This window comes from Camelina sativa, chromosome 6 (assembly GCF_000633955.1).
Source record: "Camelina sativa cultivar DH55 chromosome 6, Cs, whole genome shotgun sequence".
NCBI lineage: Eukaryota > Viridiplantae > Streptophyta > Magnoliopsida > Brassicales > Brassicaceae > Camelina > Camelina sativa.
In genome coordinates, this window is record NC_025690.1 from 22236100 (window position 1) to 22253966 (window position 17867).

The 17867-nt window shown below is 37.1% G+C and overlaps 5 protein-coding genes across 5 annotated transcripts; 3 read left to right on the forward strand and 2 right to left on the reverse strand.

The window, feature by feature from the left end:
* On the forward strand, window positions 115-1732 carry LOC104699354 (F-box/LRR-repeat protein At3g03360-like). The gene is made up of 3 exons (XM_010414672.1): window positions 115-1056; window positions 1181-1360; window positions 1466-1732. Exons 1-3 carry the CDS (start codon window positions 115-117, stop codon window positions 1730-1732), a joined length of 1389 nt encoding a protein of 462 aa, XP_010412974.1.
* Window positions 1808-4501, forward strand: LOC104699355 (pentatricopeptide repeat-containing protein At2g40720-like). Its single transcript, XM_010414673.2, has one exon. It carries the CDS (start codon window positions 1908-1910, stop codon window positions 4482-4484), a length of 2577 nt encoding a protein of 858 aa, XP_010412975.1. The 5' UTR covers window positions 1808-1907; the 3' UTR covers window positions 4485-4501.
* On the reverse strand, window positions 4496-10706 carry LOC104792937 (N-terminal kinase-like protein). Its single transcript, XM_010519208.1, has 21 exons — window positions 10344-10706; window positions 9836-9934; window positions 9345-9496; window positions 9143-9215; window positions 8854-8976; window positions 8481-8589; window positions 8275-8354; window positions 7901-7982; window positions 7589-7728; window positions 7379-7489; window positions 7160-7276; window positions 6958-7047; window positions 6744-6797; window positions 6488-6562; window positions 6331-6406; window positions 6078-6177; window positions 5920-5989; window positions 5743-5810; window positions 5548-5660; window positions 5109-5360; window positions 4496-5011 (listed from the first exon to the last, which is right to left on the reverse strand). Exons 1-21 carry the CDS (start codon window positions 10467-10469, stop codon window positions 4728-4730), a joined length of 2394 nt encoding a protein of 797 aa, XP_010517510.1. The 5' UTR covers window positions 10470-10706; the 3' UTR covers window positions 4496-4727.
* LOC104792938 (WRKY transcription factor 55-like) lies at window positions 11683-13917 on the forward strand. Its single transcript, XM_010519209.2, has 3 exons — window positions 11683-12158; window positions 12857-12988; window positions 13490-13917. The coding sequence occupies exons 1-3, from the start codon at window positions 11683-11685 to the stop codon at window positions 13815-13817; spliced, it is 936 nt and encodes a 311-aa protein (XP_010517511.2). The 3' UTR covers window positions 13818-13917.
* LOC104792939 (probable WRKY transcription factor 54) lies at window positions 15468-17467 on the reverse strand. The gene is made up of 3 exons (XM_010519212.2): window positions 16878-17467; window positions 16340-16441; window positions 15468-16137 (listed from the first exon to the last, which is right to left on the reverse strand). Exons 1-3 carry the CDS (start codon window positions 17273-17275, stop codon window positions 15642-15644), a joined length of 996 nt encoding a protein of 331 aa, XP_010517514.1. The 5' UTR covers window positions 17276-17467; the 3' UTR covers window positions 15468-15641.

Here is a 17867-nt window from a genome sequence, read left to right on the forward strand (position 1 = left end):
GGCCAACTAAGGATTAATGAGAGAAAGAGTACGTCTCACGTTTTTATTTTTACTACAAAAACCCTAAGAAAATCTATTGCTAATTTGCCATCAGGCATCGTTTTGTAATTTGAGATGGCGGCCGGTGACGACGATGCCACTGCTACCACCGATGAAAGAAGCCTCTGCAAAACCAAAGAGTCAGGAGATTCGAGTGAGGGTGTAAAAGTAGACTCAATCAGCTCTATGCTAGATGAGATCCTCCAACATATCCTCTCCTTAATGCCGACCAGATCTGCCATCAGGACTTCCGTCTTGTCCAAACGATGGAGGCATGTATGGTCCGGTACACCTTCTCTCTACTTCCATAAAGACGACAGACCTGATGCTAATTCGATAAACGAAACCCTAGCTCGCTATAAAGCTCCTAAGATGATGAGTTTCCGTATCTTGTTAAACAAGGTTGATGATCTTGTTCACATGGACGGTTGGATCAAGTTCGCTTTTTCCAGAAACGTTGAGAAACTGCTGCTGTATTTAGAACGGGATGGCTATAAGTATAACATCCCTGAGTTCTTCTACGTCAACTCCTCTGTCAAGCAACTCTCTATTAATTCAGTCTATTCTTTTAAAATGATACCCGAATGCTCTGTGTCGTGGAAATCCCTAAAGAAGCTGTCATTGAATCGTTGCAACCTCTCTGATGAATCCATTGCTAATATCCTATCTGGTTGTCCCATTCTCGGATCTTTAATGTTGGATTTTTGCAAGGAATTGAAGGTTCTTGATCTCAGCCGATCACCGCGTCTGCGAACATTAGCAGTTTATAACGACAGTTCTACTCCGGGGCCAACGAAGATTGTGGCACCACATATCCATTGCCTCAGATTGAGAACCTCTCCGTTACTATGTGATTTAGTTGATGTCTTGTCTTTGACCGAAGCTAAACTAGACATTAGCTATAAATCCCAACTTGATAAACTGAACGCTGATTTGCTTCATACCATGGTGATAGAGATACTAGAGAAGTGCTGTCGGAATGTAGAGAAGTTTACTTTTGGGGAAAGCTATCTTAAGGTATGTTCTCGGGTGTTCAAGTAAAGTCTATGTGCACTCTCTCCAAGACATGGCAGCCCTATTTTTTTGTCTTGAGATACGTACTTTGGTATTAACTATTTGGTTTGTGTTTCTTGCTTGTTAGATGTTATCTCTTGCCGAGCTCCGTGGTGTTCTTTTTCCAAAATTCATTAAGGCTAAAGCTATAACGCTTGAGACACCGATCTCTCACTATGTAATTCCTGGTATAGTAAGGTTGCTACAAAACTCTCCCGAACTAAAGATGCTAACGGTGGCACACACCAGGGATGATGGCTTCATACCGGTATATATTTTCATTCAATATAACTGCTGCCCAACATTGAGTTTGTAGAATTTGAGATTAGTGACACTCTTTGGATAATGGAATTTTTTTCTATTTGATCCACAGGGCATCTATATTGACAAAAACTTGCGTTCTCATGGCTTGAATTCGGATCAATGTTGGATCTCGGAAGCGAGAGACTTCAAACACTTTGACCACTTGAGAGCAAACGCTTCGTTTATAGAACTTGTGCTTAAAACCTCATCAAAGACGTTAAAGAAGATGGCCATATATTTGGAAACTAATTATAAAGCAAATGGCGTTATGAAAGAGTTGCTTGAGATGGTTCCAATACTTACCCTAAACAACAATGTCTCCATCGTGATCGGCTAATTCAAAATTGTAAACTTTTCTTTAATTTTGTAATAAACTTGATCAAATCTGTGTAGTAGCCACCACCATGTTTCATTTGCATAAGTTATCCAAAAAAAGTTGGAAACTTTAGAACATATGTTTTTGTTAAAGAATATAACTTTTATTAACGAGACATAACGACGACGATGCTGATATGCGTTTCAAGCTTCACGACGTTCAAGTTCGTCGGGGACTTTCTTGTTTAGCTGATTCTCATGTTTCTCCGGCTTGGGTTGGTTCTGGAATCAGAGCTCTAACTCAGAAAGGAGAGTATCTACAAGCTCTGCATTTGTATACTAAGCATGATGGCTCTTCTCCCTTGTGGACTTCTGTTTTCACATTCCCTTCTCTTCTCAAAGCTTGCTCTTTTCTTACGAGTCTCAGCTATGGCAAAACAATTCATGCTTCGGTCACTGTGTTGGGTTGGCGTTACAATCCTTTCATTGCAACTTCGCTTGTTAATATGTATGTGAAATGTGGTTTTTTAGATTATGCCGTCCAAGTGTTCGACGGTTGGTCTCAGTGTGGAGTTTCTACTTCGGATGTCACTGTTTGGAACTCTATGATTGATGGGTACCTCAAATTTCGAAAATTTAAGGAAGGGGTTGAGTGTTTTAGTCGAATGCTGGTGTTGGGTGTAAGACCTGATGCTTTCTCTTTGTCCACTGTTGTGAGTGTTTTGTGTAAAGAAGGAAACTTGAGGCGGGAAGAAGGGAAACAGATTCATGGGTATATGTTGAGGAATTCGTTAGATGGTGATTGTTTTTTGAAAACTGCTTTGATTGATATGTATTTCAAGTTGGGTTTACCGACAGATGCGTGGCGTGTTTTTGTGGAGATTGAGGATAAATCGAATGTTGTACTGTGGAATGTGATGATTGCTGGGTTTGGTAGTAGTGGGATCTGTGAGTCTAGCTTGGAGTTGTATATGCTTGCAAAGAGTAACAGTGTCAAGCTTGTTTCCACTTCATTTACTGGGGCTCTTGGTGCGTGTAGTCGAAGTGAGAATTCTGGCTTTGGTAGGCAGATCCATTGCGACGTTGTGAAAATGGGACTTGAAAATGACCCGTATGTTTCTACTTATCTACTGTCAATGTATTCCAAATGTGGTATGGTTGGTGAGGCTGAAACTGTCTTCAGTTGCGTTATAGATAAAAGACTTGAAATATGGAACGTGATGATTGCAGCTTATGTAGAGAATGTGTATGGGTACGCTGCATTGGAGTTGTTCGGTTTCATGAGGCAGAAAAGTGTCTTGCCTGATTCTTTTACCTTGTCGAATGTTATATCATGTTGCAGCATGTTGGGATTGTATGACTATGGCAAATCAGTCCACACAGAGCTGTTTAAGAGACCGATACAAAGTACACCTACAATAGAGAGTGCTCTGCTCACTTTGTATTCCAAATGTGGATGTGATACTGATGCTTATTTAGTCTTCAAATTAATGCAAGGAAAAGATATAGTTGCATGGGGCTCCCTGATCTCAGGACTTTGCAAGAATGGGAAATACAGAGAGGCTCTGAATGTTTTTGGGTCCATGAAAGATGAAGATGATTATTTGAAACCTGATTCTGATATTATGACCAGTGTTATAAACGCGTGCGCCGGATTAGAGGCTCTCAGGTTTGGCCTTCAGTATCATGGTGGCATGATTAAAACTGGTCGAGTGCTGAATGTTTTTGTTGGCAGCTCCCTTATTGATCTGTATTCTAAGTGTGGCTTACCAGAAATGGCTCTCAAAGTTTTTACTAGCATGAGACCGGATAACATTGTAGCCTGGAATTCAATGATATCTTGCTACAGCCGAAACAACTTTCCAGAACTATCGATAGAACTTTTCAGTCTGATGCTCAATCAAGGTGTCTTACCAGATTCCGTATCCGTCACAAGTGTCCTTGTAGCAATCTCATCAACTGCAAGCTTGCTTAGTGGAAAAAGTCTGCATGGTTATACATTACGACGCAACATTCCTTCAGATTCTCACCTGAAAAACGCTTTGATTGATATGTATATCAAGTGCGGGTTTTCGAAGTATGCTGAGTATATCTTCAAGAAGATGATCCATAAGAGTCTGATCACTTGGAACCTAATGATATATGGATATGGATCCCACGGAGATTGTTTTAGAGCATTGAGTCTTTTTGACGAGATGAAGAAGGCAGGAGAATCTCCCAATGATGTAACATTCCTGTCTCTGATTTCAGCCTGCAATCATTCCGGTTTTGTGCAGGAAGGCAAAAATATTTTTGAGATCATGAAACATGACTATGGAATCGAACCAAACATTGAACATTATGCAAATATGGTGGATCTTCTAGGGCGGGCGGGTCGCCTAGAAGAAGCTTACAGTTTCATAAAAGGAATACCTATTGAACCAGACAGTAGCATATGGCAGTGTCTCTTATCTGCCTCAAGAACTCATCACAATGTGGAACTTGGGATATTGTCTGCTGAGAAGTTGTTGAGAATGGAACCGGAAAGAGGCAGTACCTATGTTCAGTTAATCAATCTTTACATGGAAGCAGGATTGAAGGACGAAGCAGCAAAGTTGTTGGGTGAGATGAAGGAGAAAGGCTTGCAGAAAAAACCTGGTTGCAGTTCGATTGAAGTTAGCAATAGTACTTATGTTTTCTTTTCAGGAGGTTCATCTTCTCCAATAAATGCTGAGGTCTTCAACGTGTTGAATTCGTTGAAGAGTAATATGTTAGATGAGGACAAGTTCACTTGAACGAGATAACATTCCGAATTGATGGTGTTTTTACATCACTTCTACTTCTCAGAAACTCATAAGAAACACTCTTTTTGTATGTGTAGAATATAAAATACAGACACTCTTGGGGTTTAAAATGAATGATATTACAAATCAAATAATTCATTGGTTGCTTGGTTTGAACTCTCGAGTCACCCGGAGATGCTTTCAAAAAAATGTACATTGTATGCTGTTTATCTTCCTTCCTTCCACTAGTGTTCATCACATTCCAGATGAGGTTCGGTTAATGCGTTGGGCACCTAGTCTAGGAGCTGCAGGTTTGGCTCCTCGGCCACGACCAGAAGATAACGGTTTCGCTCTGGTGGTTGGTGGTGGAGCAGCAATGGCAGCCCATGGGTCTTCATCATCAGACTGTACTGTCTTTTTCAAGTTCAACGGTCTTGAAGTAGTTGCAGGTGGGGGAGCAGCTATAGATCCCCACAAATCATCGTCTTCTGTTTTCGCTGCTGCTTTCACCGCGCTTATCTTTGGTCTTGAGCTTGTAGCTATTAAGAGCGAGGAATAACACACAACCATATCAATTTTAGAAAGTTTAACAGAATGCGTTGAGGCAAACTGATTCAGCTAAAACTAAGTAAATACCTGTAGGTCTAGAGGACTGAGACACAGGTCGTTTTTGAGCTGCTTGAATGTTTGCGAGTGCTGGAGAAGGCTTTGGTTCATCCAGCGGTTCGAGATCCCAACCGTCTTTGTCACTCTCATGACCTTCACTAATGCCATTCTCGGCATCTCCCCAACCATCTGTTGATGTTGGGGATGGTGGTGCGGGTGGATCTGTGAAGTCCGAGTTGGAACGTGTATGATGACTGGCTTTGACACTTGGCGCCTCCGTTGCTGAGGAAAAAATTCAAGAAATAAACAAAATGGGAAATTATAGGAAAGCACTGGCAACTGCACAGACGCTACAAAGACATAAAAAGCAACATCTTTTTTCTTTTTGTATCATTCAGCAGTTGCACAATTCAACAAATTTTACAATCAGGGTTGAGAGAAAATTAATGGCAAGTGATCTCAAGTGTACCTGTGGTTGCAACATTTGAGGCAGCAGCAGCTAGGGATGGTGCTGAAGAAGAAGAAGCAAGAGGCGCTTGTTCTAGTGGCTTACCCTTGAGAGTCAAAGAACTCATAGCCCATCTATAAAAGTAATTAAATAAGTCTAATTAATATACATAAGTCTTTCACCAATGTTAGTATAATTTGAATTGACTATACTCACCCAATCAGACCAGCAGTTTCAGGTATAGCTGAAGCTCCTCCGCTGGCTCCCGTCTCTCCAGTGTTTGTCTATTAACACCCCAAAAAAATTCAGTTATCTTCCATCCTCTTCTAATACATAAGAATATAAATATAAAAACAGCTTAAGAAAAGAATTAGGTAGACATAATAGTCCTACCTTCTCATAGTTCTGTTTCAGTATCTGAAGAAATTGTTCTACAGCCTGAAATGCCTTTGATCGGACATCACTATTATGAAAACAAGAGAAAATACTTTATATTTTGTCGGAAAAGAAGCTATTAGACAAAACAAGGATTGACATGCATTTAAAGAAACCTGTCTTGATCAATAGTTAGCACAACGATATTCGGAAGAATTCTAGTTGCTATTTCAGTGTCGTCATAAGTAGTACTGGTGGCACATAATGCAACAATCCCTGCGTAAAGTAAAATCCAGTGAGATATAAGATGACACCAGGAAAGAGGATAACAACAGGAATATCCCAGACCCAGTTGATAAAGAAATGATTCATACAACCGAAACATCCCACACACTATGTAAGGTCCTCTTATACCAGGCATTCACATACCTGCACCTCGAGCGGGTGGAAATGTATCACGCAGTGCACGCACTGTAAAAGCATTAATCAAAACTCTTTTCCTTGTCTGCATCATTGTTTCATGATTAGGTAACAAGAAATCCCTTCACTGTAAAAGAAAAATAAAACGAAGCTTCTAGAGACTAACCCCTTCATTTAGGTAGGTGGCAATATTCCCAAGTAATATAGTGGTATTTGTTCTGATTGCAGGCTCTTCATCCACCTGAGAGGATGATATAAAACTTAAAGCATTAATACTGTGAAAGACGTAATTGTCTGCAGCATGCATGACCTCTAGAATCAAAGGATTGCCATGAATAGAGGTACTGAAAGGCGGGAATATTTTACAGGAAAAAAATATATATATATATATGGTCCAGCTAATGTGGTTAATGGATGCAAACCTGCAGTTTGGAAAGGTATTTCAACAGTGATCCTGAAAGTGTACGCTGAGAAAGCTGAAACCACAAACGAAAATCAAGAAATTTATATTAGATGCAAAAACAACTTAATTATGACAAAAGAAAATGTGAATGACAGTAAAATTTTCGTTGAATGAGATGAAACAGTCAGCGACCTTTACTAATAAAGCAGCTTAAATGGGTTAGGAGCAGGTACCTTTGGAGCTAAAACGAGCATCGATTTAAGAGTCAGCTCTCGGAGAAAAGCAGATGTATCCGCAAATCCAGTAGCAACATGAGGGTATACCTAGTAAAAATGCAGCCCATTGTTAATGATAAAAGAATGCAACTAGACGGCAGTATCGCCAGACATCCACAGTTGAACACCTTTCAGGACACAGAAGAGGAACTGATCTTACTTGTTCATCGACTATTTGCGAGGACATTGATTCTCCAAATTGATCAACATGTTGCAAAAGAGAAACTCTAATAGCTCGATCATTGGAAGCAAAAAGCTTGACTATTGTTGGTAGTACCTAAATCATATATGGATTACATTTAGAATATAACTGAAAGCTACAAATACAGCAATGGAGTAATTGGAGCGTTTTAGCATAAATATAGCCTGATTGAACAACCTTCACACTGAAATCTTCAGTTGATAACCATGAACCCATCTTAAGTAAGGCAGTTAATGCGGGAGCAGCAGCTGAACCAAATTCAAGGGAAGAAGCTAATAAAGGAAGAAGCTGCATCAACCAGAAGGTTAAGTCAAACAGCAAAACACAAAACCTTAAACTCAAAAGGAAAATGGTTGTCTTACTACCCAATAAAATTTAGATTCACACCTTCTTAAGCACGATCTCCCGAGGAAGCTGTTCAGCAACATTTGGGAGTTTGCGGAAGAAAGTATCTTTTTCGACGCTGTCTTTCAAGTTAAGAATATCCATAAAATGTATGGTGTCCACCAGCTTATTTTGGAAATACTCTGCCAATTCAAATATGTCAGAAATAAGATTCAAGAGATAAGGGATGGTCAAAAATAACTATGAGAGATAGTACAACATTATATGAAGAAAGCCATACGGAAGGCCAAAAACAAAAATACAGAATAGAAAACAATGAACTACTTAAGGTACAAAAACCAGACAGGAAATTACCGCCATTTTCTAGAAGTTTCGAGGTGTTTAATCTGCGAGAAGGCATGGAACTTAGGAGTCGTTGATAATCTGGAAGCAGAGACTGTGAGAAAAGAAACATTCAACTGAAATGAAAACCAGCTCTCAGAAATCAAAGTCATACAAGATAAAAGCAACACATCAAAACTTTGGGGAAACATACAAAGCCTATTGACTAAAAATCACATCGCCAGTATAAGCTCCAAATACATTGGAGATTAAGTTATAAAAAATACATGGAACTTAATCCTTACATATGAAAAGCAAAGAAGAATCCATATGTATACACAAACCGATATTGAGGAACATAACATATTACTCAAGGAAAAAAAAAAGAAAAGGGATGAAAACAAAACCTTAGGAATGCCGACAGTATTACGCAGCTCCTCTGTTTTCCCCAGCTTGGAGCCCGAGAAGAGTTCGTAAATAAGACAACCTTAAAAAATGAAGTAAAGGGCTTCAATGAAAAAATTGCACTCAAGTGGACAAAGGGTTGAGGGACGTATAATCTCCATTGACAAATTAGCAAGCCAAAAAATTCAAAACTACTGTAGAGGGTTACCTAGTCCCCACGAATCGATGGCCCAAGGTGGAGATTTCCTAATAGCAACCCAATCAGACTTGACCATTTCCATTGGCTTGTACTGTGTTCCCACTAGCCATTCAAATGGCTGAAACAAGACAAATAAGGTAGAAAAGATGGAAATCACTAACACTGACAGAGTATTCTCACCCTGGTCACATGAACAAGGTCTATGATACTATGTACGTTATATCAAGGGTGTAATTAAATAGTGTTAAAGACAGATATGACGGCAGGTTTGGGATCTAAGATATCGAGGGAGGGAAAAGAAAAATGAAAGAAATGGCTTTAAAATTGACAAGATTAACAAAGCATAACACCCAAATGAACTACAATCGTCAATGATGAGTACCAGCATAGGTCCACTTGCAGACTCATTGCTCCCATCAAACTCTGATAGAACATCAAAAGCATGGAGTTTCCAATCCAAAGTAGGTGTAACAACAACACTCGCCAGACAGACATTTCCATGCACCTGTTGAGACAGTAAAACTTAAAAGAGTTTTCACTAAAATATACGATGTGAGGATTCAATGTATTCCATCACAAAGTTAAAACGAAATCTAACTGACAAGAAAATCTAGTAGCCACCGGTTATCTTTTCTTATAGCTGAAATATGGTGTTGTATGCAAATACTTACAAGTTTGCAGTCATTGTTCAGAAAGCTCACAGCTTTACCTATCTGGTGTAGCCCCAGTGCAAAGTACTCATCCCTAAAAGGAAATTTTCATGGTTAAAACAAACGATAGCTGATCAAATTTACCATGTTAAACATGATAATGGCTTTGCCACTGAGCATCTTATGTCTTTTCTGCCTAAATGTTCATACGAAGAGTTCATACCTCTGGGTAGCTTTCAAGCCTAGCTCCTTTATCTTATCTGACAATGGCATAACAGGCTCTGTGACTATATAGATCGTAACCTTGGAAGTAGAACCATCATGAGTTTCGACCTCAGTGCTGTGGAGAAACGAAAGTATATTTGGATGCCTCACCTGCAAAACGAAATGGTAGATGATAAATTGACAGAAAGATGTCAATGACAGCAACAAAAGGTGAAAGAAATCCACCTATGAATCAATTGAGCACATTTATATTTATGTAAAAATTGCTCGTCAAGATGTGACAAAATTAGATTTGTGCAGGTGTCACTTCAACAGGGGAATTCTTAACGAGGTATAAAAAACTGATTATATATATCACTGTGACTTCATACTTCGATTAGAGACAAGTAAAAGGTACCCGTAAATCACTAGTTTGATGAAGTTAAGTTCCTAGTACGTGAGAGTTAGAGTTCTTAGTGCTAAACATGTTCTTAATTTATAAGAACTTACAGTACGAAGGCGCTTGACACCATTTCTTCCAGCAGCCAAATGACCATCTTGAGCATTGTTCCCAGAAAGAGCAAATATTGAAACTGGAGACCCATCATCCTAAAGAAACCAAAAGTACAGAATATGAGATTGTATAGAGAGCCTGAGAGACTTGACCAAACAAAGCCGTAAAAATCATCAAACGAGCCAAATTCACATAAGGTTACTATTATGAATGCAAATCTCAAAACTCAGTGTACTCACAAACAGATAAGAACCAAGAACAATATTGAATGGTACTTCTCAAACTACAGCTACTAAGCATAACGCTACATAGAAAAATCAATCTACTGCAGGGGAGATACAAAAAAAAACTATGCCTCTCGTTTGACATCAGAGCAACACTTGACAGCACCTAAATTCAAATTCATACAACTAATCCGTCGCCTTAGAGGCAGATTCGTAACATGTTATGCAGAATTACAAACATCCGCACGTACACAGAGAGAAGTGAGATTAGAGAAGCAACCTTGGAGGTACCACGAAAGTGACTCCATGAACCCCAAGCAGAAGGATAAGGATCACCGATGTTGTAAGGCAGATCCTTGAGTCCCGTACCAGATCCAGCCACCACTCCCTTTAAGAACTTAAACATGATTCCACTTTCTCAATCCAGCAATTGAACAACGTTTGTCGTTTTCAAACGGATATATGCGTGATCAGAAGAACGAAGGTGGAGCAAAACGGAATAATTGAAAAGCTTTCTGTTCTTATGATTCTTCTTCTTCTTCTTCCTCAATCTGCATCTCCGGGAAGATGAGAATTTCGTAGATTTGTCTTTTTTTTTTTTTTTTTTGGGCTTTTTAATTCGTCGGAATTATTATTATGATCGACCTGAACGTACTAACTCTGTCGCCGTTTTTGTATTTTGCTTTTACAATTCGTGCTGTTATTTGCTTATAAGAAGACGTCGTGAAGTTTGGATCTGTTGACGTTTATATTGTGGGCCGAATTCATAGTTTGTGGGCTTCTATTCTTGCCCAATGGTTTTCTCATGCAAATTATACAACAACGATATGTATGTGTTACGTAGACGTAGTAGTAATAATGTTTAATCACATTTTTACTGTTTGTAAGGGGCTTATCATAGACTAAAAGACATAATTCGGATCCAAAGAAATTTCTATTAAGATTTTGTCAAGAAATTACTTACCAAACTTGCTTCAAAGCATTAGAAATTTCTTAAATTATGTGTCTCCACGACTCAACGTCAAGAAAAAAAGTTCAACAGTTTCAGGCTTTCAGCATTGAAAATCTTAAGTCTTCGTCTAGACTTCTAAGAAAATCTTGTAATGTTGAAATTTGAAAGAAAAGAAATAAACTATTATAAAATTTGTCTTAAATCATTGAAGACCATGACTTAGTCAATGTTATTACCAGTTCCTCTGCCGTGTTAACAAAAAGACGAACCCACCCGACCGGGTCAATATGGGTTAATCACTATAGTTAGAACCTTTGGTTGGTATAATTTTCATTTTGCAAAACAAATATTTGTAGCATTAGTTGAGAAAAATATTTGTTGTTCCCCAATGTGAAATAGCCTAAAAGCTTTATCTTGATTCTTGGACATACTTTACCTCCCGCCGGTTAAGAAAATTCCAAATTTAGCTAATTAACCCCCCCCCACACAAAAAAAAAAAGAGTATAGGAAATGGTAATTATGTCGCTTTAAGAAAAAGATTATACAACCTTTGAATAATCCGCGCATATTCAAAATTTATATATAGAGTTGGAACCAACATCGAAGCTAACTGTTGGGAAGCAACATTAACCGTCAAGTACACGTATCTCTTCGTGTCTATAAATGTATGTATGTGTGCATAAATTTAAAAATAAACATATATACTCGTCCAAAGAAAACAATTAAGTTACAAATGGAAGAGGTAATGTCAATGATCTTCCACGGAATGAAATTAGTTAAATTGCTCGAGTCAAGTTTACCGGATAAGCCACCGGAATCTCTATCGACCTCTCTCGACGAGATCGCGAAGACATTCGATGATGCTAACGAGCGGCTGAAGATGTTTCTAGAGATCAGGAACTCCGAAACTGCGTTAAACCAAACCAAACCGGTGGTTGTGTCCGTTTCAAACCAGATGTTAGTGCAGATGGAACCAGGTCTGACGATGCAAGAGTATTGGTTAAGGTGTGGCGGCTCAACGTCATCTCAGGGAGCCGAGGCCATGTTTCAGACGCAGCTCATGGCCGTTGATGGTGGCGGAGGAAGGAATTTTACGGAAGGTTCCGGTGCTAGCGGTTCCTCCACGCCAAGGCAGCGGAGAAGGTAAATATACAATTAAGTATTATTTTATTTGGTAGTAATTAATTAACAAGTATAAATTGTGATATGCATAATGCGCTGAACAAATTGGCAACGTTAACGAAATTATTAATGAATGAACGGGGATAGCTAAATATAAATATTATTTGAGATTTTGAGCTAAACACAAATTCTGCAATTAATTATTACGATATGTTTATAACTATGTCTTACATATTTACTATAATTTTTTTTTTTAGATATATTTTTAACATTACGTGCATCATGTATATCGTAATCATTTACAAAAATATAAGATTTTGAAAGATTTTCTGAAATGATAACATAACCAAATCAGAACATAATTAAATATCTAAATATTTATTTTTAAAAAAGAATTGACTAGGCTAGAGTCTTGATAGATCGATGATATTGATGATTCCACTTTCAATTCAAAGTCTTTTTCCTTTTCGTCTACATTTTAAAATGTTAACTCCATAAAGGGGAGAGGTGGGTTGAACCAGTTACAATGTGACTAAAAGTGGAAAACCATCTCAAGTCCACTTCACGTGTAAACTTTCAAAGTTATTTATATGACTTTTTCTCTTTGCAATTTTTTTTTTTTTTTTGGAACAAATTCTCTTTACAAATTAACTAATGATAATGAAATATGCAGTACGTAAGTATGTACTAACGTAGGTTAAAATGAGTACGTTATTTAGGAAGGACGAAGGAGAAGAACAAACGGTGTTGGTGGCAGCGCTAAGAACAGGGAACACAGATATGCCACCTGACGATAACCATACTTGGCGTAAATATGGCCAAAAGGAAATTCTTGGTTCTAGGTTTCCTAGGTAATTAACTTTACTAATCACTTATATTACTATTTATTGATTTATAATATTATCCACGTTCAATTACTTATCGTCCAATAGTCAAAGATTCTAGATAAATGAATATATTTTTTCAAAAAAGTGATTAATGAATGAAAAATAAAGGGTTACTTTAGTTAGTTAACTAACCGAGATATATACACACATTTTACATCACATCAAATGTTGTAATCAGTCTCTTTTGATTCTTAATCACCATGTTTATTACTTATCACAATGACCATACACAGTACTATATATTATTAAAATCCGGCTGAAAGTTGAAACTTCATTGTTATAACTTTATAAGCATATCTAATTTCTCAGATTTCGTTATCAAATAGAATGAATCAATATTATTGCATTTAGTCCTTGTCAATTAATAACTACTTGCTTGCTTATCACATGGATGGTCCATGGAACTATGGACGAGTATTTATGTCCTAACTCTGCTAAAAAATAATTAAGTAATTAATTTTGCAGGGCGTACTATAGGTGCACCCATCAAAAGTTATACAATTGCCCGGCCAAGAAACAAGTCCAACGCCTTAACGACGATCCCTTCACCTTCCGAATCACATACCGTGGCTCGCACACTTGCCATATTTATTCAACCGCTCCTACCTCATCTGCCACCGTCACCGCCACTACCGCCATGGGTCATTACATCGACTATGGTTCCCCTATACGCGACGTGACCGACGCTATGTTTGGTAGCAGCGGGATCGGAGCCAACATGGATTTCATATATCCTTTCAACGATCTACCTCATCGTTTCCGGCGGCTAGACGACGGCGACGGCCACCAATAGGTTTCATCTAAATAGAAAGGGCATGTTTTAGTTAACCAAAAGAAAAAGTCATGGTTTCATTTAATTTATTATTATTTGTATTAAAATTTTGCACATTACAAGTGATGATCTAATGGGATTCAGTCCTTTTAGGATAGTTTGGTTTTTTTTTTTTTTTTTTTTTGATAAGGAAATAGTATTTTGTTACTAAATGGGCTGTTTCAAGTTCAACTATGTATTTTAATAATTTTCATCTTCATTTGCTTGTTTACAAATTACAACTAACTTCATGCAGAAAATATATAGACTTAAAAAAATCGAAGAAGAACCTAAATAAACTAATAAAATTAGACCAGCCGACAACATATATAAAAGATCTTTAAAAAAAATGGTCACTTCGTAAATATTCCAAAAAAAAACAACAGATTAATTTAATTTCAACTTCTTTTTTTATAAACTTATTTCAAGTTTAGACTTATTTCAAGTTTAGCGTAAAGGTGATTTACTGGATCTCAAATAAAACATATAAGTGGTATAATTGGAACTTCCCATTGTGTTGTGTACACTTTATTTAATATCAAGGTATGTGAATATATAGAAATATATACAAAGAGGAGCACTTCAGCACTTTATTTACGTATTTATAAAGCAATTACGATGGTTGTGTTTAAAAATTAATCATTTTTGGGGGAAATTGTTTTTTTTGTCAGTATCTCACAAATTGTCACGAATTTCTTGGTGTTTCTTTCTTTTTTTGTTATCTTTTTTTTTATATAATAAAAAAAATCTGAAAATCCAAAATAATTGAAAAAGGAGTCTTCAGTGTCTATATCAGCCACTCGAGTGGAAGTGATTGGCCTTTCACCGACAACACTACTACTCTCATGTATGGGCCTTTGTTCATCATGTGTGTTTGTTACGTCGACGGAGACGACACTTATTCTCAATTATTTTTATAACTGTAAATTGTGACATATGTAAAAGATGTACGAGGGGTCGAATAAATTAGTTTAGTATTTAGGTTTTTCAAATAACTAAGAAAAATCATCATATCTTGCAATAAACTTTATAATATTTTGAATTCATAAAAGTGAACGAAGTTTTGTCCTACATATATGAAAATAAAACTTAATATATAGAAATCTATTGTATTGGAGTCTTGGAGATGATTAAAAAGGTTGCATGGAGTTACATATGATTTTGTCAAACTTTTGTAGAGTTTCAGGAAATTCGGACATGGAGGTACATGTACGTACCCAACAGATTATGGCTTTGGTAATGTTGTTTTATTTTGGTAATTAGCATTAATAATTGCCCTAGTGTACACGGCGATCCTTATGTAAAGGCAACAACAAAAAGACAAGCACGCCAGTACCAAGATGCATTTGTCCCAATTACTGCCTTTTTAGAACCAAACATTTCACAGCCGCAATTTGAATGGATAAGTCTCTCTTTACACTCCTTAGGAAATCACATTCATATATCATATTTATGGACTAAAATTATTGAAACCAACATTAAATGCACTTACAATCAAATAGGCTACATTAATTATTTAAATGAATTGTTGTTCTATGGGAGTTTGGCTTGGATATATGATATATTGGTAATCTATTTCATCTTTATTGTCAACCTAATGACTTATCTAAAATGAACTTGTACATGTGAAACAAAAATAATGAAGAACACCACATACAAAATGTATATTGTGTCAGTCCAAAAAATGAATAGAGATGTATATATGGTGTTTTGTCAAACATACCAACAACAATACTAGATTAATTCACTAAACATACTCCAAGAGAAGGAGACAAATATAACAAAGCCTGATGATCTGCTTCATCACTATGCACAATATGAATCGAAAAAGGAGGAAAACTGATCGTTGTCGATGAAACCAAAATGATGAGAAGTAGTAGTACTGATTTCACCACAATAGTATTGGTTTTGATGATCATCAAACATCATCATATCTTGCCAAGCCAATGACAAATTCCCATCCGTAGAAGAACCTTCACAATACTCTTTAGAAAGATCACCATTGTTTTTTTCTTCCTCCTTCACTGTGCTTACCACTGTCACACTACTGATGTTGTTGTCTTGCTCTTGTATCTTAGCATTGACATGGTTCTGAGCTGTAGTTGCAGCCACTGTTTTGTCCGAATCCATCATGATTTCGCTATCAATAGGCTCCACCTTGGCTTGTGTTTGGTCGTTGGCAGTGCACGTATGGTAGCCAATATATGTGATTTGGAACATCTCCGGATCTTGCTCCAGTTTCTGAACAAGCTTTGTTGCTTTACATCCTTGCGTTGGCTTGTGCGTGCATCTAAAATAGCTTCTGCAAAACATTAACAAAAAAAAAAGAATAAACGATTTAGGCCACTACAAAATTCACATAGTGACTTGAAGTCCGAAATTTAAGATATGATTCGACTTGACATCCCTGGTTAAAAAATGATATGACCATTTTATATGTATTATGTATGTATTGTGCGTATATAAAGACACATGTAGTAGCTAGGCATAAATGGAGTAAGGACCTAGGGAATGTGGTATTAAGAATCTCCTTTTGTCCATATTTCCTCCAAGCGTATATGTCTTCAAAACTTCTAGCTTCCACGACCCTTGTATGCGATCTCTTCCTGCAAATCATAAACCATAAAAATTTGTTAATTAATGGCTTAAACCAATTTTGGATCTTGTGTTCATGTAAAAACAAATGCACGGTAAATCGTATGAAACAGCACTTATTGGCCCTATCCAATCAATCAATCATATTCATACGATTCTCTATCACTGCCATTATATGTTTTCAATTTCATATCATATATATATATATATATATTCGGATATTATACATATTCATATATCGTAATTATCATTTAACCTTTACGATAAATCATTTCAATATGGGGCACTACCACAGATTATATATGATGGAATCCGTAGTATAGAATGGCAAATTGAAGTGAAAAAAGTTTTTAAAAACAATTCACATAAAAAGGAGATTAAATCATTAATCACACGAATAAAAATTTTAAAATAATAAATCGATATTTGAATTTGTTTTTCACTTACTTTCTCGTATAGCATCCTCTTTTACCCTTACCAACCCCTAATCTCTTCTTTTTACTATCACCGGAATCTCCGCCGTTGCAACTCGCCGGAGCGGCCGAATCATCGCCGCAAGAAGCATTCCATGAACCCTCGACGGCGATGGGCACAGAGACGGCAACGGGATCGAAAGTATCAAGAACCGATATGGTTTTATGGAAAGAACCCAAGATCTTAGCAAGAAGCTCATCAACGGGATCCAGTGAACCCGAGCCGGAAACGAGACGGGTCTGATCGATGAGGTGGTTAGAGTGTTGATGAGAGAGGAGAAGCTGAAGCTGAGTAGCGAATTCATAGCCTTCGACAAGTTGGTCTACAACTTTTCTCTTTATGGATTTCGTATTGTTACTATTCGAATCCATTTATTTTTGTCTTTTGTTACACAATATATTGTAACTTTTTTTTTTTTTTTTTTGGTTTGATGATTTGAGAATGAAGAAATGTTGTAATATAGTGGAGAGAAGAAATAAGATTTTTTCTGAGTTCAAGAGAGAGAGAGAAAAAAATCAAAGGAAGATGCCTAGGAAAGAGAGAGATGAGAAAGAGAGATGGTTACGCATTATAATGAACATGAAGGTTATAATAGGAAAGTAATCAAACTCACTTGTGAACTTTATCATGGTTTTGAGGTTATAATGGGAAAGTGATGAACTTATCTATTCACCCATTGGCTTAGCAAAGCTTTGCGTATGTCACATACATGAGGTGGAATGACGCCACCCACCTCCGTAACCCGTTTGAGGGCTTTTTGGTGGGTATCTTTTTTTTCTCCTTTCTTCGCGGATTTATTTAATTCTCATGAAAACGATCCAACAACTTGGTTAGTATTTAAATGTTTTATTGGGCAAAAAAATGCTTTGTCTTTATCTTGGATAAGAGTTATAAAACTAATATTTTATTTTGTGACGTTTCAAATTATTGTTCCATTGGCATGAGATTCACTTTCAAGAAGAA